The sequence below is a fragment of the Stigmatopora nigra genome, chromosome 4, assembly GCF_051989575.1.
Source record: "Stigmatopora nigra isolate UIUO_SnigA chromosome 4, RoL_Snig_1.1, whole genome shotgun sequence".
In the NCBI taxonomy this organism is placed as follows: domain Eukaryota; kingdom Metazoa; phylum Chordata; class Actinopteri; order Syngnathiformes; family Syngnathidae; genus Stigmatopora; species Stigmatopora nigra.
The window spans coordinates 3304718-3331821 of NC_135511.1; the positions used below are offsets into that span (position 1 = coordinate 3304718).

The window sequence follows — 27104 nt, forward strand, 5'->3', positions numbered from 1 at the left end:
GAGCACCATGGGAACTACGTGAGGATGCTTTTCATTGACTATAGCTCAGCCTTCAACACTATAATACCGGACATTCTGGCTGACGAACTATCCCACCTTGGACTTTCCTCTTCTACCTGCTACTGGATTAAGATTGTCTTAACTAACCGACCACAAACTGTTAGACTTGGTCGCCAACTCTCTTCCTCCATTACACTGAGCACTGACTCCTCTCAAGGCTGTGTACGGATTCCTCTTTTGTACTCCCTATACACAAACGACTGTACACCAACCACCGGTCTAACTCCATCATCAAATTTGGCGATGACACCACTGTGGTCGGACTCATCTTAGGGGGGGACGAGTCTGCTTAAATAGATGAGGTCAACAAAGTGTCTTCGTGGTGCTCGGTGAACAATCTCACACTGAACACCACAAAAACTAAAGAAATAATTCTGGACTTTCGCAAACACAGCACAGATCTGGCCCCACTCTTAATAAATGGAGTATGTGTAGACAGGGTCCAGTTCTTCAAATTCCTGGGGGTCCACATCAGGGACAAGCTCTCCAGGTCAAGCAAAGCCACAGCAGCGGTGAAGAAGGCCCAGAAACAACTCTATTTCCTGAGGGTACTCAGGACGAACAACTTGGACACGAAGCTTCTGGTAACCTTCTATTGAGCCACTGTGGAGAGCATCCTGGCATACTGCATTACAGTATGGTACGCTGGAAGCACGGCAGCAGACAGAACAGCCATGCAGAGAGTGATCAACACTGCCCAGAAGATCATCGGCTGCTCTCTGCCCTTCCTGTATAGTCACGAATGCCAGCCCTCGCTACCTCAGCAGAGCCAGGAACATTTTCAGGGACCAATACCACCCTGCTCACAACCTGTTCCAGCTCCTGCCCTAGCAGGCGCTACAGGTCTCAAAGAGTACGGACAAATAGACTCAAGGACCGTTTTTTTTCCCCACAGCCATTAGAACTCTGAACTTGCGTTAGCACAACACACAATCCCTTCTGTGCAATAACAATGTGCAATATCTTAGACTGTGCAATATTTTAGAATTCACCAAGACAGGATGTGACTTTTTATACCTTTATATTACTATTTGTTTTTTAGTTTTTTAGTGGGAAAACACACTTTGTGGAGTAGCACCACCAATTTTGTTATATACGCAGCTGTGTATGATGACAATAAAGGCTTTTGAATTGATTTGATTTGAAAAGACATTCTTAATCACAAATCCTGACAAATTCCAAGAATTGACCATGAAAGAATGGACGGCCATCAGTCAGGATTTGGTTCAGAAGTTGACAGCATGGCAGGGAGAATTGCAGAGGTCTTGAAAAAGCAAGGTAAACACTGCAAATATTGACCTATTGCATGTAATTCTCAATAAAAGCTTTTCATAAAAACCCTGAAAAAAAGACTTTGTGAAAATGTAACATTCGTGTCATTCTCAAAACTTTTGGCCATGACTGTATGTGATGAAAAACGTATGTATAAATTTTCAAATTGGTTGTTGATTCTTTTTGCTAATCAACGAGTCATCCTGGCAGCCCTTGTCCAGAATTATTACATGATAAACAAAACTATATGCATTCCGCATCATGCAAGTGGTATTGATTCAAATAACTTAAAACACATTTTACAATGCACTCCATCCAAAATTATGAGCGGCAATCGCCGAGAGTCCAGGTGAATCATTTCCAGACTTATTATCTAACATTTGAAAAGTCTGAAAATCACCTGGCATGCCCTAGTCTTAGTAAAAAATCATCTTACGATCCTACCTTCGGTGCCACTGGTGGAGCCTTGGAAGCACTGGTGACCCTGTGAGGGAAAAATGCCATCAATTCAAGCTGAGCTCGCTAAGTGCCAGACTATAAAAACATGAGGAGCCAATTCTAAAGTGTCCTCCAACATACTCCTGAAATCATCTATTTTTAGTACGTCAATGTGATACTCTTTACTCTGCAATATGGTCGATGCCACTTAAGGCCGAATGCTCAACCAAAACATATATACATTTATCCATATACGCACATCGAGATATATATATATATATATATATATATATATATATATATATATATATATATATATATATATATATATATATATATATATATATATATATATATATATATATATATATATATATATATATATATATATATATATATATATATATATATATATATATATATATATATATATATATATATATATATATATATATATATATATATATATATATATATATATATATATATATATATATATATATATAAATATATAGTTACAAGATCGTTCGGTTTCCTACATGCCATGTTTAACTGGCCTAAACACATTACAGCATATCGAATGGCCAACATAATATTAGTGATTCCATACATTACAGCCAGAACATGACCTATTTTGAATGCAGGCAAGTTATTTTTTCCATCTGTTAAAGCTCCTTAAAGGTAATGTGATCAGGACAGACGATGAAGCGCGACTGTAGTTCAGGCTGACAACCATTCCTTGAAAAACAGAATTGTCTTGTATTCCGAAACAACAAAAGCATGTCTCGCATATTGAGGTTAAAAGGGAAGCGCTATTTCCTATTTGACAATTCCTTCATCCATTTTGTGGACCGCTCATCCTCACAAGAGTCACGGGGGCTCCTGGAGCCTATCCTAGCCAACTTTGGACACGTGATGGGGGACACCCTGAATTGGTTGCAAGCCAATCGGAGGGCACAAGAAGGACAACCATTTACGCTCAAACTCATACATAGGGGGCAATTTAGAGTGTGCAACCAGCCTACCATGTTTTTGGAATGTGGGAGAAAACCCACGCAGAACATGCAAACACCACACAGGAGGACCAACCTGGATTCAACCCTTTAATCCGCTAAGGAAAAGGTCTTTTGGTAGAGTTCTTTTTAAGAATATGCAGACGCAGATAGTTACCCTGCCACAACTGCTTTGTAAACAACGAGCATAGTAGTATGACGATGAAAATACAAAATCCTGCACATCTCAATGGTTGAGCTACTGCCAGTTGTCATGGAGATAACGGATGAACACATGCCACCATGGAAGACCAAACAAAAAATGCAGCAAACATGGTTTGTCTTTAAAAGAATTTTTCCTCAAAGTTTATGTTGCACTTTTTGTGTATTGCACACAACGTTGAGACACACACAAGGCTCAGGACCGTAAGAGTTAAATAATAAATTTCAAAATATATATTAAAAAAAATAAATAGTAAATATATATTTAGCAGGACAGCTGTTTTCTTTAAATGATTTAAATCTTAATAAAATAATCTTAATTACAAAACAAAATAATTAAAGGGTAATGGTTGTCAAGTACAGTCAATCTGTGATGCTAAAACTAGTAAACAACGTAGGAATAAAAACCTGTGTATTTCCCACTTATAGACCCGAGGATCAAATTAACAGTTACTCCACAGTTCACGCAGAAAAATCTCCAAGCATTCAGTAAAGCCTTTCTCAGTGTGGCGCATAGCAGAAGACCTCGGTACATATTTCCATTGGGGGTTCAAGAGTTATGAATGTCACGCCTGTCTGTGTCGCCTTGTCTCCTTCGCTATCGCGTCCACTTTTTCACCCTTACACATAGCAGCTTTGGACTAAAGTTCTAGGGTGTAAACTATCTTATGAACATGCTTAAAAACAGCACCATTATATCATATTTATTTAAAGGTAATAATTGTACTTTGATTAATAAATACATATATAAATGACAAAATGATAATGTTTCCCCTTGTTACCATTATCGTGTAAACAAACCTTCAGTGTTTGTGAAAATTTTGCAAAAATTGCCGATTTTGTAAGGAACTTTATTTTTTGTGTGTAGTCAATTCAAACAGTATGGAATTTAAAAAATAAAAATAAAAAAAACACATGGTCACACCCAAACATGTCCCTATCATAAAATCGTGGGTGACTGAGTTCGGGAAATGTTTCATGAAGTGGTGGAATGTCACAGGTTTGTGAAAGACCAATCTAACAGCAGTCATGTTTCAGAAGCAACTCATTGCTGTTGTCATAATACCAAATTTTTCCCCTACTGAATAATGCTAGTTTTTTTTAAACTAAATATATAAAATAAAACAAGCTTAAATATGAATTTGCTTTATGTCTTTCAGTCTTTTTCTAAAATCACTGTGTTGATTTGTCCAAAAATTGATGGACAGTTAACTTGACAGACAATGAGTTAACAAGAAAAATGCAACAAATATTTTCCATTACTATCTTCAAAATAAAATGTCCTGTGGTTCTGTAAAAAAAATTTTTAAAAATAGATGGGGGATAAATACTTTTGTGTTGTACATTTAAAAGTCGATACCTCTATACTTTTCAACAAGCTCATTAAGAAGATTTTACAATAGTTCACATGTACTCGAGATTGAGTAATGTTTTCTCCTTTTTGACCTCGAAAGAATTTGTTTAGCTGTACGTTAATTTATAGCAGAGAGACCAACGTGACGTGGAAAGGATGCCAGAGGACCAATCATTGCCACGTGTGCTTCACCACTAAGTGTAATTTATTTTGTGTGTGAATAAAAAGGCGTGTTAAAATCTCCATGGGTTAGTTCCATCATTCAAAAGAGGGTGTGTAGACCGCTAAACGTGAGGAAGAGGGTGAGAGTTCCTAGCATTTAACAAAAATGCAGCTATCCTGCTCAATTAATTCTTTTTTTGCATTTAAGGTTCTATGGAAGTTTAAAATCACTGCCTTAAGAGGAAAATCACTGCCTTAAGAGGAAAATCCCTGCGATCCTTTGGGGCCATCTGTGCCCTAATCTTTACCCTAGCGCCAATCCTAAACTCAACCATCTCTCTTTCCAAACGTGTTTTCCTTAACCCCAACCCTAAACCGAACCATTTATTCCCTAACCTCAAACAAACTCCTGTTGCCCTAACCCCTAACCCAAGTCCCTGTCTCTTGGTCCTTCAAAGCGGGGGCACGGAAGGCAACAAAGCGAATGCCGTGGGCCGCAGTTGGAGCATATTGCTTCAGGAGGGGAAAATATTACCCCATTAACTCCAATTATCAAATAATTTTGAAGGAAAAGACAAGATCTATAATAATACCTATAGGTAGAAGATGGTGGCATAGGAGTACAGTTGTACATCTACTTACAAAATTAATTGGTTCCAGAACTAACTTGAACATTTTGTAAGTAGAGGTGTACTTTAAATGTAAATTCTCTACTTTGTTCCATGGTCCACACACAACTACCAACTAAATCCTTTAAAAGAGGTCAAAATGTGTCCCAATTTTGCGGGAAAGATGTGAGGAAACACAAAATCAGAGAGAATTGTAAGGAAATGATTTATTAATGTTTTAAAATAAATTAAGCATATGAAAATGTGCCCTACACCGCTGAAATCCGGCAAAACGTCCGGGTGGGGTCAACCCGTAGAACTAAGGTAAATAAAGATTAAAACAAAATTAGAATTCAATTTTGTGTGAAGTTACATTAAAAGTTCAGTGTCTCTATATAGTTATCCAAGTTAATTTAAATTTGTTTGTTGGTTTACGAGTGCGTTGTTGCCGTGGAACAGCCCCCACCTCCACCTCCGTGTGTGTCATTGTCTCTCCCCTCCACGAAATGCGTCTAATTTTACATCTGTTAAATACATTTTATTACTATTGAACCACTCGTTATTTATTACTTTGTCAATATATGGCAAATTAAAAGAAAAAAACTATTTTCGAATCCAATATCCTGTTTTTGGTGTTTTTTTCAGAGGGTTGGAACGAATTAATTTGTTTTCAATTCATTTCAATCAGAAACGTCCACTTGAGTTACGATATGCTTGTCATACGATCACAGTCTCGGAACTAATTACGATCGTAAGTCGAGGTACCTCTGTATATATATACATACACACAGACACACACACATACATCAACCAGTGTGAGCAACATCATTTTTGCTCGCTATGGGCACACACCAGTATCACACCTGCCATTAGCAGGTGTATGTCTACTACACATAAATGATTTGGTAATAATAAAATGTCATAAATAATATCAATGAATGTGTGGCCCGGCGGATGAGTGGTTTGCGCGTCGGCCTTACAGCTCTGGGGTACTGGGTTCACCTGTGTTGAATTTGCATATTCTCCCTGAGCCTGTGTGGGTTTTCTCTGAGTACTCCATTTTCCTGCCACATCCCAAAAAGAAGCATTGAAGGCTGATTGGACATTTTAAAATTGCCCTTGTGCCCTGCTATCGGCTGCCCACTGATACAGGGTGTCCCTTGCCCCTGGCCCAAAGTCAGCAGGGATAGCCTCCAGCACCTCGCGCGAGTGATTATGTGGATAAAGTGGTTCACAAAATGAAAACAAATATTTTGCAAATGTCTTCAAAAATGTGCTATCATCAAAGTATTGGGATCAGAATGAAATGTATATATATATATATATATATATATATATATATATATATATATATATATATATATATATATATATATATATATATATATATATATATATATATATATATATATATATATATATATATATATATATATATATATATATATATATATATATATATATATCGATATATATATATATATATATATATATATATATATATATATATATATATATATATATATATATATATATATATATATATATATATATATATATATATATATATATATATATATATATATATATATATATATATATATATATATATATATATATATATATATATATATATATATATTTAACACTAATGATAGATAAAATCAGGCTCAACTCAATTGAATTTACTTTTCATAAATTAGCATAGGACGGCACGGTGTGGTGAGTGGTTAACGCGTCGGCCTTACAGCTCTGGGGTCCTGGGTTCAAATCCAGATCACGTCTATCTGTGCGGAGTTTGCATGTTCTCCCCGGGCCTGCGTGGGTTTCCTCCAAAATTCCAAAATCATGCCTGGACACTCTAAATTGCCCCTAGGTATGAGTGTGAGAGTGAATGGTTGTTCGTCTCCTTGTGCCCTGCGATTGGCTGGTCACCAATTCAGGGTGTCCCCTGCCTTTGGCCCGGAGTTAGCTGGGATAGGCTCCAGCAAACCCTGCGACCCTAATGAGGATAAAGCGGTTCAGAAAATGAGATGAGATGATATGAGTTAAATTAGCATAAAGCATATTAGTTCAAACAAATTGGACAGGAGCAACTTGATGGTATATGGGTTCACTCGCCCCACTTCTGTGTGCCCTATGGCTGACTAGCGACCAATCTAGGGTGCAGGGATTGGTTCCAGCAACCGTTGAGAGAAGCGGTACGGAAGGTGAATGAATAAATTGGATGTCTACTGCTGCCATTGTCAGGGAATGGGTTAAAATACCATTCCACTACGTCTTTGTCAATATCAGTGCATAATCCATACAAGGCCTATGTTCGGCAAAAAAAAAAAGTTCCGCAGGAACATTGTTGCCAATGAAATCTAAAATACTTTAATATGTTTGTGGAGCATGCCAAACTGGATGACAAGCGCTAACCCATGCTATTAATCAAATATTTTACAGGCTTAAGGGCATTTCTTATTATTAGGTAATGTGATCATTCATTTTGATGACCTGAAAAACAGGTCAAAACCTTGTCAAGCTTTTTTTCAGTTATTATTAACCCAGGAGGCAACGATCTAAGTAATATTTGAGCATTAGCATCAGTGTAGTGAATATTTTTGTGTTTATTCACTTAAAAGAGACCTACAACATCTTTCTTGTGTTCCTCCTTTGGACGAAATGTAACCTGCCACCAACTAGTTTATCACTATTAGGTGTCCAATTCATTTGAAGAGGGAGAGTGGCAACACATGGATGTTTATTCACTGGTAACCCTCTAACTCCAAATGGCTTGGATGTCTAGCTCCATCAATGGCAGCCAATGAGGTATAATAGGAAAAAAAAAACAATCTAATTTATTCTTCCTCTGGACAAATGCACCCTTCCACTAAATAAGTTCATCAATAGGACACGTCCAGTCCATTAGAATGTGTGGGTCTAAACAACTAAATTGAAATTCTGAAGTGAATCAAACATTTGTCATTCATTGCCAGCCCTTCTATTTCAAATGGATTAGATGTCTAGCACGGCAAGAGCAGACCATCTGCTAACAGGGAAATTGCAAAAATATCCTGCATTACTATCAAAAATAGTCAATGACAGCAAATTTCTGGTGAGCTGTTGTCGTGTACTTTTGCAATTAACTATGGTATCCAGATTCCACATTTCTATATTGCTCGATACTTGGATACTTTTAAAATCCCTACCAAAAACATAGAGATCATTGGCCTGTAAAAACCCATTTATAAGAGTTCAAAGCAGAGGAAAAACGTAGTGCCTTATCGTCCAAAAATACGGTAATGACGATATACAATTTACCATGCCACTAGTACTCAGCAAAATGGAGCTATTCCCAAAGACAGGCGGCAACAGGTGCGTCTAAATATGGCGGCATTCTCCTGGTATTAGGATAGTACCGACCAATACGCAGGCGATGGGAGTTTTAAATGATCTTTGGCAAAAACTATGGCTTCATGAAAGACACGAACAGGTGAGGAGCTTTGGCCGTGGAACATCAGTGACAAGCCAGCGCAGAGGCTAAGTGACCACAGCAGCTGCGTAGGCAATTGCAGCCAAAGAAAAAGGCTCACTGGCTGAGCGATAGCCTTAATATTTGTATTCCTGTACAATTGGACTAGCCAACTGCCAATAATTGACTACCATATTTTCTCTTGTATTTGTAGCATCAAAAAAATTATGTCTGAATCAGGATCCGGCTTGCTTATAAGCACACAAATTAGACGTGACATGCATGAAACTGCAAGGTGACAAAGACGAAACGGCATAACGCAGGACAATGCACCCAATATGATCATTTAGTTCAAAATAAAGCAAAGTTGAACAGATAAAACGCTAAACAAAATTTATTTTATTGTCTATGAATGAAATTCAAGGGAAAAAAATGTATCCTGCATAAATTGTGATAAAAATCACTTACTTGTGCTTGCCATTGCTTGCGCAGGGCGCCCCCATCTTACTTTTTACCGTTCATCAAGACCAGACGCGAGTAACCTTGATACTACATGTGTTTGCAGTGTTTACCATGTCAGCAGTGCTCAAGTGTCTTACTTTTTCTGCTGTAAATTTTTTTCTTTTTATTTCTTGTTCAGAACTGAAAACTATTGCAGCAATATGAACGAACCATCGAAATAATCGAGATTTTTTGACATAAAAAACAATATGGCCACCACAACATCTTAAACTTCTGGGAAGAAAATTGTAATATCTGTCATTAAAAAGCATCAGGTCTCGTCAAGATAGACCTAATTATTTTTTGAAATTGAATAATTTGATATTTTGCATTTGGAAAGACAGGCATGTAATCTTCTTTATGATATTGACCCAAACAATGTGCAATCCAGCAGACGATCCTTTCAATTCATACAGTATCTCAGAAATACCACGTACGAGGATTTTTCTTCAGAATTCCCTTCAAAGTAACACTATTGTACTTCCTATTAAAATCATGAACCTGAAAATGGTGAATCAGGGGGCGTCTTATAGGAGAGAAAATGTAAAATTCAAATTTTTTAGGTAATTTTCACTGTATGGCTTATACACTGAGGTGGATAATATGCAAGAAAACATGGTAATTGAAAACAAAGTGATTCATAATTATTTTTTTGTTTCCATTTTCTGTTGCTTGAGTTTTTTTTTAACTAATTCTATACAATTTTTGGTCACAGATTTAAATTTCAATGAGGTTAGGTTTTCAGGCAGCATCTTCATTCCACGTGCATGACGCACATGACTGCCACAAATGGCAACACGATTAGGCTTGGACGAATGAGCTTCAAACGCAAACCCAGGGATCTCGACGTCTCTATTCCAAGAACACAATGTCAACAAAATGAAAGCGTACACCTCCAGCCTTCATCAACTTCCCAAACAGAACCCCTCACTCGGGAAGTCTCCATGCCAACTTTTTGCACTAAAATAAGATTGTCAGCTGTTAGTTTGAAAGCTGGAGCCACACATTCATGTTATGCCAGCTTTCGTGCATAAGCCATTAACAGTCACAGATAACTTCATTGTGTTTAGACAACAGCATATTTATAAAAATATCAAACCGTGAAAACTGGGCGAAGTACGTGATTACAAATACTGCAAATGTCTGATTGTCTTGCTACTGCCACAATGTAATTTCCCGAATACGGGATGAATAAAGTTGTCCAATCCAATCCAATCCAAGTAACTGACTGCCATTGATGGAACTAAGCATCTAATTCATTCTAACGAGAAGGAGCTGAGAGAATACATTGCAGACCAAACAACCCAGCCTGATTCATCATGCATGTTTGGCAACCACAAGTCGTCCAACTCGCTCTGAACCTTCTGTGGTCCAAGCCGATTCAGGGAGATATCAATCAGATGCAGACGTGACAATAGGCAGTTCTTGTACTTTGGTCCATTTCTGAAGTTTTGTCAGAAATACTCAATTTTCTCGGAGTATTGAAGAACTTCAAAAAAAACATGCTTTTATCTATTCCGGACCAATAATTCAAACTGTGGCTGGATGTGCAGTAGTAGGTGATGAGAAGAGCCATTGTCCAATGAGCAGCTATATCGTTTTTCAAGGTTCCTCTCATTAAAACAGTCACAATTATAGCTTTCCATTTTTTAAATACTGAAGTAGTGGCTATGTGGAACATTCCGACTGGCACAACAGGTTAGCTGACACTCTGTACCTTTTTAATTTTTGGTTGTTGCTTTTGTAATGTTCTTCATATCATATTCTGGGCACCTTTATCCTTATTATGGTCGTGGGGGTGCTAGAGCCTATCCCAGCTGACTCCGGGCCAGAGGCAGCGGACATCCTGAACTGGTGGCCAGCCAATTGCAGGGCACAAGGAGACGGACAAACATGCGCACTCACACTCATACCTAGGGGCAATTTAGAGTGTTCAATCAGCTTACCATGCATATTTTTGGAATGTGGGAGGAAACCAGAGTACCTGGAAGAAACCCACGCAAGCCCGGGGAGAACATGCAAACTCACACAGGTGGACGTGACCTTGATTTGAACCTCGGACCCCAGGGCTGTGAGGCCTCCTTTGTTTTAAATTTAAATATTTTCCCTTTAAAACACTAATCTTAAATCACTGAAAATTGTTTTATATTTTCAACCAAAATAAAGTGGAGGAGTAGATCTCTCCCTAACCTTATAATTATATTTTATTGTATTGGTTTGCAGTATTTTTTTTATAATTTATTGCACTGAAGCATGATCATTTAGTGCAGGGGTCACCAGTTTTGGTCTTTGAAGGCCCCAATCCAGTCTGTTTTCTATACCTCCCTCCTATACTACTCTTGAATCAAATGATCAACTCATCAATAAGCTGTCCAGAAGTCTAATAAAGATCATGATTTTTCTGATGGAACATAGACTGGATCGGTGCCCTTGAGGACCGGAGTTGCTAAACCGATTTAGTGCTTGCCTTTCCAGATCAAATATATGTGGATGTGTTTCAGTTTCTGTTCATTTGTTATTATCAGGGCCTGTCGTTTTAGTAAAAGCGCACTATCAACCCCAAGCCACCTCATGAGACGTATGTGACAGGTCTACCAATTGTAGCCACAAAGAATCCTCATCGCACAGTGATGATGTGATTGAAACACCTCCCTACAAAAAACTTCTTTGCAAAGTATGTTAAATCAAAATCAGTGTTCATTTCCTTGGAAGTAATATATATAAATACTTTTTTTAAATGCTGCTTGCTAAGTAGCCCAATGAAAATGTGGAACCACAACAATTTTTCATGAGTATTAAATGTAATTATCAAGTTTAATTGCCATACGGAATGTGTTTCATGGAAATGTTTCTAGTGTGAGTCAGAGGTAAGTAAACTCAAATAAAAACAAAAAAGAAAAGTTGCCATTAATACTAAAAAGGTACATCCTATTAGCCTTTAAAAGACTGCATTTTTTCAGTAGAATGGCCGCCAAACTGTGGATTTTATTATTGAAACGTTAAAGTTGTTGAGCAGTGGTTATAAGAGAAGCATTGTATACCATTAATTCCACATATGCGCGCCATGTGTTTTATTTTTCCCTCCATTAGCAGTTGTACTTTGTTCAGGCACCTGCTGTCAGGCTTTGTGAAAGATTTAACTCTTCCAGTGCCATCGTCTATAATATATGTCCAATCTATATGAAATGGGAGGGCTGACATCAATTGGAAAATATCAGCTAATTCAGTTTTTGAGATGACTTATAAAAACTAAATTGGCAACGTACTTCTGGAGGCTGAGGCGGAGGTTGCCTGTGCAGTTCTTGATCTTATTCTGGGCTTCAAGGTGGTTCATTCCCTCGGTGGCAACGCCGTCAATGGACAGAACCATGTCTCCAATAGCGATGCCGCCTTTGGCTGCTTTCCCGCCATCGCTGAGCTGCAGAAATAAAGTGAGCACAATTTGAAGAATGTGATGAAGGGCAAAAAAATTATGTAATGGCCTCATTTAAATAAAACAGATCAAACCAAAACATGTTTACAATGTTGATTTAGTTTATCTCATCTCATTTTCTAAACCGCTTTATCCTCATTTTTGGGGCTGGAGCCTATCCCAGCTAACTCCGGGCCAGAGGCAGGGGACACCCTGAACTGCTGGCCAGCCAATTGCAGGGCACAAGGAGACGGACAACCATTCACTCTCACACACATACCTATGGGCAATTTAGAGTGTCCAATCAGCCTACCATGTATGGTACAAGGGTACAACCCCCACCCCCCCCAATTAAAAATACAAAAAAAGGAAGTGACAAATAAAAACAGAACAGAAAGACCTCTGAAAATGATGCCAAATTTGAAAAAAAGCGGCCCGGAAATGCATTAAAATCAACAGGAAGTGAATTGAACCTACATAGCAGGAATTGACCCAAAATGATCAGGAATTTGCAAGGAAATGGCCGAAAATCAACAAAAAGAGATTTAAGTAAAGCCCCAAAATCAACATAAAATGACTTGCAGGAGTTTACCACCCAGTAGAACAAAGAGTCCCCAGATTTTCTTGTAAATTTTATTGTCTTGTAACATATTATCTTATAAACATATTTACTAATTGAAAAAAATAATCCTATAAAACATGCCTGCAACCCACTTGAGGTTGAGTTACTTGGAGGATGAATAAATAAGGATCAATAATCAGGAATATTAACATAATTATATCATAATAATTAATATTATTACATTTTTATGATAAAAATAGTCAATTGCTCTAAAAAAGGTTAACTGAATCAGAACTTATGAAAGGTTAACACTCCTTCCAATACCACCCAATTGACAAGTTTTCCATCCCCAGCTAAACAGGCATAGTCTTTCTAAGGGCAAGAACATTAAAACTGGCTGTAAAATGGTGACGGGCGATTTATGGGGTGGGATACGGAAACAAACTAGTTTATAGTGTTTAAAGAAACACCATGTAAGTCTTGCTTTGCAATGACTGTTGACTGTCTCATTACTATTTTCAATGGTTGTCTTACACTCCTTATCCATACATGGAAAGGAAAATGAACTCCTTTAAAACTCATTTAAACTGAGTTTTAATTGTTTGAGTACAAGCTTGATCATGTTCGTCACATTTATTGGAATAGCTATTAGTATTAACTACGAACACTGCCATATTTATTCGAGTACACATGTATAACGGGCACTCATAATTTGTGTAATAATTTGTTTTTTTCCCACTTTTTCTCAGCTCACAGAAAGGATTGCACAGGTGCTGGTAACTGGAAAATGCTGAACACACTATGACAAAATATATAATTACAACATATGGTATGAAAATCTGGTAAGACAAACCAGTATGAAGACAATTCTCAAATGGAATTTACAATTTTAAATCCTAAAAGTCTAATTGATCATCATAATATAATAACATTTTCTATGTCTGATTCATCATTATCAGACTCACCAAACAATGTTTCCATTCTTCTTGAGTTATTTTTTTTAAGTGTGAGCACTGGCCCATAGAACGGACTCTCGCACCCCATCGGGCGGACAAAAGACAGTTTGTACGTTTCCCATTATAACGGCTGCCGAGGGGATTCGAGTATAACGCAAACCCGAATTTGGCTTCAGTTTTTTGGTACAACATTCTGTACGTTATACACAAATAAATACAGTAATCTTCCTGATCTCCAAATTCCACCATATTAAAATACACAGAAATACAATAAGTGAACAACCCAGGAAAGTAATAAAACTAAGTTTTCACAACAAATGCACAAATTAAAGTTTACAAAACTGCATGCACACAAAGCAATAACATATTCAAAAGTAGCAGCAAATGGAATTTCAATATTCATTCATTCATTATCCGTACCGCTTATCATTAAATCTTTCTTTTCAGTTATCAGGTATATCTCTTCACAAAGGGCTCAAGCTAATATGATACAATATACAAGCTGGACAGCATTAATAGTAAAATATACACATAGTTAGTATATATAAGTAGGGCACCCTCTTTATTTTACTCCCTCCCTTGACGTCATCATCTCGAGATGCTGCTTTGTTCAAAGCAACGGCCAATATTTTACTCTTTCAGTGTTTGATGATGATAAGCGTCCAATTACGTGACTTATTTTCATGTTTCTGTTGTGAATTTGAAGTAGATTGTCACTAGGTCTATCGCCGTCAATGGCAATAAAGGACTTAATCCCATTCCTGCTTTCAGAGTTGTGTGTATTTGGAAAATGTGACACTAAATGGTCAGGGCCCTTTTCTCAGCCCCGTTTTTCTTTTTTATTTGTATTTTTTTAAATATACTCTAAAAGTAATTAAAACGCAGAATGATTAATTTTGAACGGTTTGCAAAGCTAAGGTAGAGTAAAGCCACCCTCGCGAAGGAATGAAATCCTGATGACTTCTATTTGCGTTCAGGAGCTCATTTATTTGGCAACGCAGGGTGTAACATCCTATGCTCGTTACTGTCCGCCCTCAGTCTGCAGATAAGAAGTGCTCTGGTTTATATTACAATATGCTTACATGACCTATTAGCTTGTGTCTTGGTTCTAGACAGAGGAAAAAACGTTACAAAATGCTTCAAAAGTATACTACTGAGTCTCTATTATGTGTACTGTAGTGAGGAATGATGACAGACACGTAAAATATCAATAGAAAGTTTTACAAAATTTTAGTGATACGGATTAGCGGTTCAGAAAATGAAAGAATATAGTATCATATATGGGGATGTCCCACTACTAACTTTTTTACTTCTGATCAATATGATTTTTCTCAAATTAATATTTGCTGATACCAAACCGATGCTCATATTTTTACAGTATTAAATACAATACAAAATATAATTTAACCGGTAAATGAGAAATCACTAAAAAAAGGCTTTGTTTACGATAGTACACAATGATCTGTTACTGTTATTAGTTTCTAATGAGATGTAGGACTTTGTCTCAGTGGCTTGATTTACACATCCAAAAAGCACTGTCGTAATGAAAACACACGAGACTACTGGATTGAATGGGATGTTTGGACCAAATTTTCTACTGTCCGATACTCCAAAAAAATTTGTATAGGCCACCGATCCTGAGTATTGTATCGGAAGATCACTAGTTATATCGTACATCAGTATTTTCAATTAACTTTAAACAGATTTTCTATGCGAGGAAATTGAGTTATGATCTTCCACGTGGAACCAAAACACAAAAATAAATGTCTACATTGCACGGAGTGCCGCATCCTTTTGCCGCACAAGCTTACACTAATATGGAGAATAAGATTTTAGATTAATTCATTCATCCACCGTTATACTCATAAGAGTTGCTGGGGGTGGCAGAGCCTATTCCAGCCAACCGAGGGGAGCTAGTGGGGGACACCCCAAATTGGTTGTTAGCCAATCACAGTGCCACCGAGTGGGAATCAAACCCTCACTGCCCGCACCAAAGTCAGGTGGAGGAAGCACTGCACTATCGGGGAGCCATGAATGAATATATCATGTATTAATACACACACAACATACCGTTTTCTTATCGATGCAAAAATATCCTCTATTTTGGCACACATACTGCTCATGGAACTTAGGAATATTTTTGGTCATTGCCTTGTGACGAATTTGTGGAAGGATGGGCATCTCTGGCCTAGACTGAAATGCAGGGGTGCCAAACTCCGGCCCTCGAGGGCCCCTATCTAGTCTGTTTTCAATGCCTCCCCCCACTAATACATCTGAATCAAATAACCAGCATCGTTATAATTTCTAGACAGTTTTATGATGAGTTGATTATTTTTACTCAGGTGTGTTGGTGGAGGGAGACATGGAAAACAGACTGGACAGGGGGCCTTGAGGACCAAAATTGGGCACTCTTTTCACTAGTGGGTGGGTGTGGCTGTAAAAACTGAACTGTGAAATGATGAAACCATTCAAAGAACCTCACTGCGCAACCTAAACATATAGAGGTCCGGTGAACGAGTGTTTAGCACGTCGGGCTCAGAGTTCTGTGGCCTCGATCCCAGGTCGATCTTTAATGTGTAGAGTTTGAATGTTCTCTCAGGGGTTGTATGGTTTTCCTCCAAAATATGCAGGATAGGTATGATGAGTATGAGTGTGAATGGTTGTCCCGGTCCAATCGGTAAAAGTCTCAAGAACTCATTTTTTCAAATGTGCAGAAATGGCCAAAAATCGCTCATGTTTCCAACTTCAGTCCAAGATGTCTGACTTTCTGTCTGGTTTGGGACTTGTACCAGAGACATTTTTGTGGAGTTTGTGGCTCAGCATGAATTCTTTTCTTAGCTCTATGTTGAAAAATCAGTAAAGGGAACGCCATTTTAAAACTTTAGAGGGGCTGTTGGGGAGCTGTTTTTTGTACCTAACACACAGCAAAAATTTGATGGACTGATGGGAACATATATGCAAAAATTAATGTTTGTATGTACTTCTAAGAGCCAGACCAAAGTACTTCCTGTTTTTGATGAACAATTTGTAGCCAACGGCAAAAAGCAACAACCCGTGAACATGGATATCAAAACATAGCATGACCATTGTCTACATTGACTACAGTAATCCCTCGAACATCGTGGATGATTTAAACCAGACACTGCTGTTATAATCGAAAAACCGCAAAGTAAGATCATCCCTATCTTTACTACATTCCATACTAAAACCTTTTTGCGCCAATACAAAAATACAAGTACACAAGTACAATTATCAAGAAGTTTTGTATTTATTAAAGATTAGAGTTATAGGCATAGGAAAAGACTGTAATGTATTAATATCTAAAAATAATCTGTAAATACTCACAGCGAAAATAGTTCCTCTTCACTGAATAAAAAAAAAATATTGTGAGCTTTATTTCAAGTCCTCTTCCTCAGATTCGAGAGTCATTGGCTCGTTGATGGAATCTTCCCGAGGCAGTGTGGGGGCAACAGGAGGAGCTTCTTTCTAGAGGATTTCGGCGCACAAGAAACATGGCGACCGCTGTATCTTTTCTTGTACAAACATGCTTTTATAGAATGCCGCTGACCTTGTTGCCATCAATCTCCTGGAACCTTTGTTGCAAACTATGTGCCATGTTGAAAATCACCTGCAGATGTCTCGTCATGGAAGCTTCATGGCCGTATCTACGGCGCAAATTCCTCATAATGCTGTTTCATTTTTTTAATCATTGTGGTTACCACTCCCTTAGGGTCCTTGGAAAAGGATATTGGGGCCATCTTCCCAATGTTCACTTCTTCTTTCTTGGTAAAACACACGGTAGATTCATTCATGCTGCAATGGCATGCTACACCTTTAGCATAGGAACGTCACTTTTTCGGCCACTGTGGTCATGTCACCTTATTCCTTGAGCTTATTGGCCCTTCGGGGGCATTTTCACAGACGATCGGAAATCAATTGAAAGTTGGCCCTGGGCGTTGTTAACTATTCAGTGAGTTTGGCACGTTGCCAAACCTACATTTAACTTTGACTCCACCCCTCCTAAAGCCCACCACCATTAGTGAAAACTCACTGTTTTGATAACTTTTTATCACCCAAATCTCACAAATATACACACCAATATTGAGGCCCATCGGGTGTCAACTTTTAATATTTGTCCAATGTAGTGACCACTGTCCCTGAGAGGGTTAAATTGGGATGGCTATTTTTGAATGATCAATGTTTCATTGCCATTGACAACGTCAGCAGCTCAATCCAATCGGACTGGACTGGTCATCTTTCACCGTAATTGGAAACCAAAAGCCTATGAAAATAATTGCCGATTTATTGGCCAAGTCAGTTGCCAATTAATAACTGCCTCCTGCTTTTATGCCACACACCTCCAAAAACGCAAACACATGAATGTGGTCAAAAACTCTCTAAAAAGTCACATGGGTTGAGTTAGTGGGAAAAGTAACACATCCAAAGTAATAACAACACAACGCAGCAACCCAAAGAGGGCCCCGCGGCTTGTTCACCATCGGTCTCGCGTTGCCATCGGCCTGCTTGCTGCCAATTTTAGACATTTGATAGAGCCTCTGTAGTATGGGAGTTGTTTTGAATTGCATCCACTTTGATAAAAATAAACAGGCAAACTCCGTTTATGGTTCGGGCCCATTCTGTATGCACGGTATGTACTTCTAACTCATTGGCTTGAATCAAAGGGAAGCAGATTTCTTCCTTACCCTAGAGATGGTCAGGGGCAAATTGAAGTCTTTCCCACCTTGTAGTCTGAAGCCCCAGGGGGCGGGGCCAGACAGAGTGACATTGTAGTTGGTGCTCATGGTTTTCCTTAGGTTGAGAAGTGCTAAGGAAAAGCAGAGTATGCTTTACTCATCAAGGCAAAACAAATAAAATGAAGATTTGCATGGCACTGTGTAAGATTGTGTGTTCTCCCCGGGTTTGCGTGGATTTTCTCTGTGCACTGTGGTTTCCTCCCACATCCCAAAACCATGCAGGGAAGGCTGGTTGAACCCGGTAAATTGCCCCTAGATGAGTGTGAGAGCGAATGGTTGTCCATGTACTTGTGCCCTGCAATTGGCCGGCCACCGATTCAGGTTGCCCTGATTGGTGCCTGTGGTTAGCTGGGATAGGCTCCAGCACCCCACGCGACTTTTGTGGGGATAAGCGGTTGAGAAAATTAATCAATGAAAGAAAATAATTAAACACAAATTCTCAAATACAAACACTGTGAAATAAACAGTCTAGATTCTAATAATAAACTAAACTATTTTTTAAATGCATCTAGAATTTCTTTAAAATGAACAATAATATGTTCTGATTGAGTGCCAAATATAAAATCCCAAACATTTTTACGGCAATACAGTAATAATACTACATATAAATTTTAATTGAATTATAATAACAACCTGCAACCCTAATGAGGATATAGCAGTTCAGAATATACATAAATTAATTAATTATGATTATAAATTACAGTAAACATTAAATGATATATATTCATTTCAGATTGGGAAATATCTAAAATAACCAATTAAAAAACAAAATATCCAATGAAAATTTAAGGTTCCTTGATAAGAAAATAATTCACCCTCTAACATCTTTAAAATCACAATTTAATAAATCCTTTAACATTGAATAAAAATAGTGGAAAAATTCAAAATAAGATTTATTCGGAGAAAATGCTAATTGGTAAAAAAAAAAAAATACAATGTGAATACAGTCGCCTACAAACAACTCTACTTTGAGCATAATAGCCACAGAGATTTACTGTATCAAAGTGAATTACACAAAAGACAGGAAAATATTTTTAAAACGCAAATCATTTTTACTTTCCTAACATAAAACAACATGCCTAATAAGTCAATGGGCCTCATTTACCGTAAAATTAAAAACCCCAGAGAGAAAAAGAGCTCCTTGGTAGTCAGGTGAGGATAGTCAAATAATCCCGTGGAGTGTCCCTGTCCCAGAAAACACACAGATTGTGCGTGAAAGAGGCATTGGGGAGAAAATGCTCTTATATCCCACCGAGGGATAGGGGAGGGGAAAGAAAGGTGGAGGAGGGGGAAGAGGAGGAGAGAGCAAAGGGGGGTGTTGGCATGACATGAGAGTTTGGGAGGGGTGAAGACAACACCACGGAAAAGCTCTTAGCAGTCCCGCATAACAATGACAGGACACGTTGTCTCCACTGAAGATTTTTTTTGACCTGGGCTAACTCATTGAAGGAAGGGGCGCTCATTCCCTCATATTTTATTAACATATTTTCTCGCATATAAGCCACCCCACCCTGCGTATAGACTGCACACTTAAAATTGCCTTAAAATCATTGACTTTCACAATTTCTCGTGTAAAAGCAGCCCCGTTTCACAATTTTTACCTCCATATTAATGGTTTTAATAGGGAGGACTAATGTGTTACTTTGAAGGGAAAATCTTAAAATAAACCATCACACAAAGTATTTTTGAAATAGTGTATGAATGAAAAAACATATTACTTGGGTCAATATCGGTTATTATTATAGTTATTAATTAATCCAGTAATGGTGGTTTTCTAACTGCAAAACAGAAAATAACAACAAATAATAGAAGTTGATTTACCGACATCAACTGCTGAAAAACAGTATAGCAACGCTGTAAGTTTTGTGTGCATATAAACCGTACTCTTGATTCAGCCATCTTTTTTTTGTTACAAATACGGCTTATATGCAAGAAATTACTATATACGACATGACGATATATATCGCCGGAATGATATCAAACTTTTGACATTTTACATGTCTATCATAACTATCGGCATAAACAGACTTGTTAACGCAGTTAAATTTTTTTGGCAAAGCTAGCTGGCCAGAATTATTTTAAACACGAGAATTCATCAGAAAATAAAACTGCAATTTTAGTTTCACCAACCATTTACACCGTCACCGAGTGGGAATCGATCCAAAACCTCTCCCTCAGGAATCAGGCAAAAGAATCACTGGAATACATTAGAAGACAGTCAATTTAATGTCAATTTAAAATAAATACAGTCGCAGTTGTAATAGTGTAATTTTTATCCAAATTAAAAATGTATTACTTTGTGGCATATTTAAACATGATATAAAACCATTCATATTGCATAACAATATTTGATAGATTATTCAGATTGGTAATGGGTCAACAAATGCAAAAAAAATAACAGGATTATTAATGAGGTGAACACCAGACAATAGCCAACCCTTGGGCTGTCTCTTTGTTCTGTCCAACAATTTACATATTCTAGGCCCATATGCTCACCTCTCCATCAAATAAGAAGTCCCCCTCCCCCCGCTCATACGTACACTCCCACTTCAATGTAGCCCCTCCCACCCTCTCGGTGGTTTGTTAATCTGACCATTTAAATGAAATTTAGAGGATCACTCATGTGAATTAAAAGGAACCAGCCTCTTTTCAGCCACCTGCTCTCGCATGTTGAAAAAAATAAATTGTATATGTGCAAACAAAAAACAGCAATGATAGGTACATTTATTGTTTTTGATATAATGCACACTAATATTTGACATTCTTTACAGAGGATAAAGCATAATTGTATGGGAACATTTCTATATTGTCTCAAACTCAAAAAGGAGTTTGAATGACGTATTTGCATTTGACCAATCCACAGGAACTTGAAAGATTGACAGCGATCAAACAAAAAATATATAAAAGAAGAAAATTGGGATTTTCCCTCTTTTAGTATTAAAAAATACTGAAAAAGGAATACAAATTAAATCATTCAATTTCCTTAAATAAAATAATACTAAGGCTTTAAGGCACAGGCTTTAAACTCAAGGATGGTGGATCAGACCTGGCCCACTACATCATTTTATGTGACACTCAAAAGTAAATCATGTTTTAATTCATATTTTTTTAAATCAAAATAAAATATCCACCCATTTTATAAGTAGATAATTTTACTAAGATTTTTCTACTCAATCTTTTAACAGGAAATATGAAGTGAATACAATTGTGATATGAACAAATACAGATGTAAAGAATAAAGTAAACAGACAACACTAACTGTTTTTTCTTTAAGTTAAAAAAAGAATACTATGATCCTTCACCCCACAGTGTCAGAAGTCAAAACAATTCTAATCCTCCGGATCCGAGGAAGCGGTATCACTACCTGGTGCGAAGTCCAGGTCAAAACAATTGAGATTCCTGCAGAATGCCAAATTACAAGTCCAAATTATCACATATTTGGGTATTTTGCCGAGAAAACGCACCTTATGGAGAGGCACTACCAATTTCATCATATGCAGTTTCTGGGTATGATGGCAATTACGACAATTATGACGACAAAGCCTATGTCCGATTATTATCTGGAAAATTTCAAAATAAAATAATGGACACTGCAAATGCATTTATCTTTATGGGAATTTCGTAACTTGGATCTGGTTTTGTATGTTGGAACAGTCATTAGCATATAAAGGGGTTTTGTGACCTGAAAAACTGTACTGACAATTTACTTAGAGGACATCATTTGGAAAGGGTAATAATTTACAGCTAATAACTGCTCGGACAGAAAGAAGGAAGTCCGGACAGGATAAATGGACAACTGACTACCCCAAAAAGCATGAGCCACCATTGACGGCAATAGATGTCAAATCCATTTGAACTGGGAGAGTTTATAACAATAGTACAATGTTTATGAGCCATCCAATACTGAACAACAACATGATCATAAATCAATCTAAAATGCTGGTTAACAAATTTCACAAGATTTGTTCTTCTTGTCATTGTATCGTGCTGTTGATGTCAATTTACAAGAGTAACAACCCAGTGTTGATGGAGAAGACAAACGATTAGATTAGATTTCTATATAACCTGAGGGTCAGACTGATTAACTCGCAGCCAAATACACAGCCCAACATACACCAGTTTGTTTTCTTTGGTCAGTACATATAGTTCTGAAATGTTTTTTGTTAAATAATTTAAAAATGTATTTCATTGTTATATGTATAATTTTACTCTCATGTTTGGGTGGCCCGGTGATTGAGTGGTTAGCGTGTCGGCCTCGTAGTGGGGGACCTAGGTTCAAATATAGGTCAATCCACCTGTGTGCAGTTTGCATGTTCTCCCCGGGCCTGCATAGGTTTTCTCTGGATACTTTACTCCCACATTATAAAGACATGCATGGTAGGCTGATTGGAGACTCTAATTTGATCATAAATTTGTTACGAAATCTAAGTTACACAAGACTGTATAAACATTTATACATGTTTTATGTTTAATGATTCCAACCTCTTTTTGTATTAAAGTGAAGCACCATATTGACTACATTCAGCGAACACAATGCGAGTTTCTGTCGCATGTTCTGTCAGGTCCACGCTGAACATTCAACACGGTCGAACACAAGTAAGCACACCAAGACAGATGGAGTGAGATTTTAAGGGGGAACACGGAGAGAAACAGACAGAGCCCGGTCAATCTCCCTGTGCTCTCTGTGGTGGTCTCCGACCCCCTCTTCTACATCAACAGGTTTTATTAAAACAAGATCATGTGACAGAAAAGTAGGTGGTGACACAAAAGTAGGCGGTGTTAGTGGACAATTCCTTTGGTTACAAAAGAAGCATAGCAGCTTGGCTGTTTTAAAGAGAGTACATTTCACATATTCAAAAATCAATTTGAATTTTCCAAAACTGTGCGTGTTTGTCTTTTCAGTTCTCCTCTTTCCTTATCCTTATATTCTTGCTTCTCCATATTGCGGAGGGGGAAGGTTATTAAGAGGGCGGGGTTCTTGTGACGTGCCCAGAGCATCCTTTGGATCTGCGCCTCATCCTCCAATTGCAATTACATTACAACACTATCTGTTTTATTCCAAATTATTTATTTGATAACAATGTTTAGTATACATTTTCATAAACACATTAAAAATAAAAAAGCAAGTAAGACCACGCATCATTTTAGTATATAAAAAAAAAATCAGCTAGAGAAGCCCGGCCCAAACCCGAAGTAATGATTGACATTTTAGGCCAGACTCGAATTTCAGGTCGGGTCGGCTTTGAGCTCGGGCTAAAGATCTTACCTGACTCAGCGTGGTCGGTCGAGTTGCCTAAAGATGTTTAGCCGACTGTTACGACTCCCCCTGGGGTATGATATACCAGGGAGTCGAAACTATCACAGCAGACAGGTTTGGTCAAAGATGAGTTCGGACACACATTGCAAGTAGCCTTCAGTTATTTTTATTTACAATAAAGTCAATAAAACAGACTACAAGATAACATAGGGGAAGCACGAGATATTAAAGTGGCACCCTCATATAAACACGGTAAAACCCACTCCTAGACAGGTGTCCAAATGAACACCCACAAAAATACAGGAAATAAGACCAAAGGATGCCACTGTTAAACTGATGTAATATAATCTAGACAGGGGAATAACAGTGTCTAAATGCACAAACTATATGTATACCCAAAGGTGTCTAAACTTATCTCAAGTCCCCCTATGCAACCCAAAATCATTAACAACACATACAAAATATAACAGGGAGTAACATACTCACAAGCCTGCAACTCAGCAAGGATCAAGGACAAGGGCAAAGGCCAGGGCAAGGGGTGAACTAACAACTGAAAAGGGTTTAAATAAGGGCAGGAGGGATGATTGGGGAATTAATTACAGCTGTGTTGGCCTGGGCAGGGCTCTGTCACAAGGGTGGAGCCACAGCTGCAGATACCTGTAAAGAAAAGAAAGCACACACCTCCTACATAGTGTGTGTCCAGGCTGCCAGCCGTAACACCTCCCCCCTCAAGAGTCAACCTGTTGACGAAATCGAACCACCAACCTGCCTCAATCAATCAATACACTCCTGTTAAAACTCTCCTAATCCCGAGATAGGGCATCATACATAATTTCTTCTGCGCCGGCTTCCATTTTTTTGCGCCGATTTCCTCTTCTGCGCCAGTGTGCTTTACTGCGCCAACTTTTGTGCGGGCGTGCTTTAATGCGCCCTCTTTTTTTTGCCTATTTCCATTTCTGCACCATCGTCCTCTTCTGCGCCAGCGTGCTTTTCTGCGACTTCTTTTGTGCGGGCGTGCTTTAATGCGCGCTCTTTTGCACCAGCGTCTTTTTCTGCGCCAGCGTCCCTTTTCTGCGCCGGCCAGTGACGAGACAAGGAAGTGGTCGGTCCGGTGGGCGTCCGCGCCAACCGGTGACAAGGCGTGGCCGGTCTGGCGGGCGTCCGCGCCGGCCGGTGATGAGCCGTGGCCTATCTGGCGGGCGTCCACGCCAGCCAGAAATGAGAAGAGGAAGTGGTCGGTCCGGCGGGCGTCCACGCCGGCCGGTGACAAGGCATAGCCGGTCTGGCGGGCGTCCGCGCCGGCCGATGAGCCATGGCCGATCTGGCGGGCTTCCGCGCCGGTCCTTTGAGTCTTGGCCAAGCCCCCTTCCTTTAGGAGACACTAGAATTTTAGAACGGTCAGGCACCTTACCCTGGTTGCTCGGAGGCTCGCCAACTCCCTCGTCCAGGGGTGCCAGAGCTTTGCCGCTCTTGCAGTCGCCGGCACCATCATCCAGGGGCGCCGGAGCATTGCTACCACTTCTGGGCGGGCAGTCGCAGGCCAGAACGGTGCTAGGAAGAACTGTGCCTGGAAGGCCGGCCGGCACCGGAAGCCTGGTTAGTGGCTTCGGCACGGGTGCGACTGGTGGCCCCAGTGGCGACAGGAGTACTTTGCGTGGCCTCGGCACCGGAACTTGGGGTTCTTTCTGCAGGCTGATCTCCGTGGCGGGCATTTTCTTCTTGCCTTGTGCTATTTTATTTCTTTCTTCTTCGAATGCCTTTTCCTTTTCAAACCACTCTTGCTCCAATTTTTCCCTTTCTAAATTTTCCTGCTCCAAACAGCACCATATCCCTCTGGTTTTCCTTTTAAACAAGCCCTGGGATTTATAACTAGAGCCTTTACATTCAAGGTGACACCATACCTACCTACCTCATCTTTCTCCATCCTGCCTGATTCCTCAGAATTGACCAGGGACTGAGAGGAAACACCCGCAGATGCTCCTCCTGTGGCTTCTAAGTACTGCGCTGCTATTAATATATGGATAACCTCCTGCTTCAATTCAGCTAGCCTGGTAGTCCTGGACAGAGTGAACCCTAGATGAGCGGCAAGACCTAACAGATCTCTCCACGTACATTGGTCAACCTGATCTACAGTGCCAAGTTAAAAAAGGAACTCTACCGCATCAAAGTCCATCCTGCTAGTTACAGCACTACACTAGACTGAATGATAGCTATTAAATGTGCCTACCTCAACACTGCTTGCCCAGCCTTCACCGGCCTACATCACATGCAGTCCGCACCACCAATGACCAAACTGCTGCTGTGATAACAGATCTTAATGATCTCCCGGACGAGCCCCCACTTGTTACGACTCCCCCTGGCGTATGATATACCAGGGAGTCGCAACTATCACAGCAGACAGGTTCTGGTAAAGATGAGGTCGGACAAACACTGCAAGTAGCCTTCAGTCATTTAAAAGTCATTAAAACAGACTACGGGATAACATAGGGGAAGCACGAGATATTAAAGTGGCACCCTCAAATAAACACGGTAAAAACCCCTCCCAGACAGGTGTCCAAATGAACACCCACAAAAATACAGGAAATAAGACCGAAGGATGCCACTGTTAAACTGATGTAATATAATCTAGACAGGGGAATAACTGTGTCTAAATGCACAAACTATATGTATACCCAAAGGTGTCTAAACTTATCTCAAGTCCCCCTAGGCAACCCAAAATCATTAACAACACATACAAAATATAACAGGGAGTAACATACTCACAAGCCTGCAACTCAGCAAGACATCAAGGACAAGGGCAAAGGCCAGGGCAAGGAGTGAACTGACAACTGAAAAGGGTTTAAATAAGGGCAGGAGGGATGATTGGGGAATTAATTACAGCTGTGTTGGCCTGGGCAGGGCTCTGTCACAAGGGTGGAGCCACAGCTGCAGATACCTGTAAAGAAAAGAAAGCACACACCTCCTACATAGTGTGTCCAGGCTGCCAGCCATAACACCGACTGACGTGGGCGAGGGCCATCTCGCCGAGGGGGCATCTGGCCAAACGTACAGTTAGCCGAACGACTAATTAGCCAACCGGATAGCTAGCCGAACGACG

General features: G+C 39.0%; 1 protein-coding gene across 4 annotated transcripts in view; it reads right to left on the reverse strand.

The window, feature by feature from the left end:
* Nucleotides 1–19989, reverse strand: part of LOC144196003 (PDZ and LIM domain protein 5-like) — a 47134-nt gene extending 27145 nt beyond the window's left edge. For all 4 annotated transcript variants that reach the window (XM_077715967.1, XM_077715966.1, XM_077715965.1 and 1 more), the window contains exons 1-4: nucleotides 19856–19989; nucleotides 18700–18821; nucleotides 12333–12484; nucleotides 1777–1816 (exon numbers count right to left, since the gene is read on the reverse strand). In XM_077715967.1, the coding sequence (XP_077572093.1) occupies nucleotides 1777–1816; nucleotides 12333–12484; nucleotides 18700–18798 (291 nt within the window). In that variant the 5' untranslated portion in view covers nucleotides 18799–18821; nucleotides 19856–19989. The remainder of the gene's footprint in view (nucleotides 1–1776; nucleotides 1817–12332; nucleotides 12485–18699; nucleotides 18822–19855) is intronic.
* Nucleotides 19990–27104: the final 7115 nt, after the last annotated feature.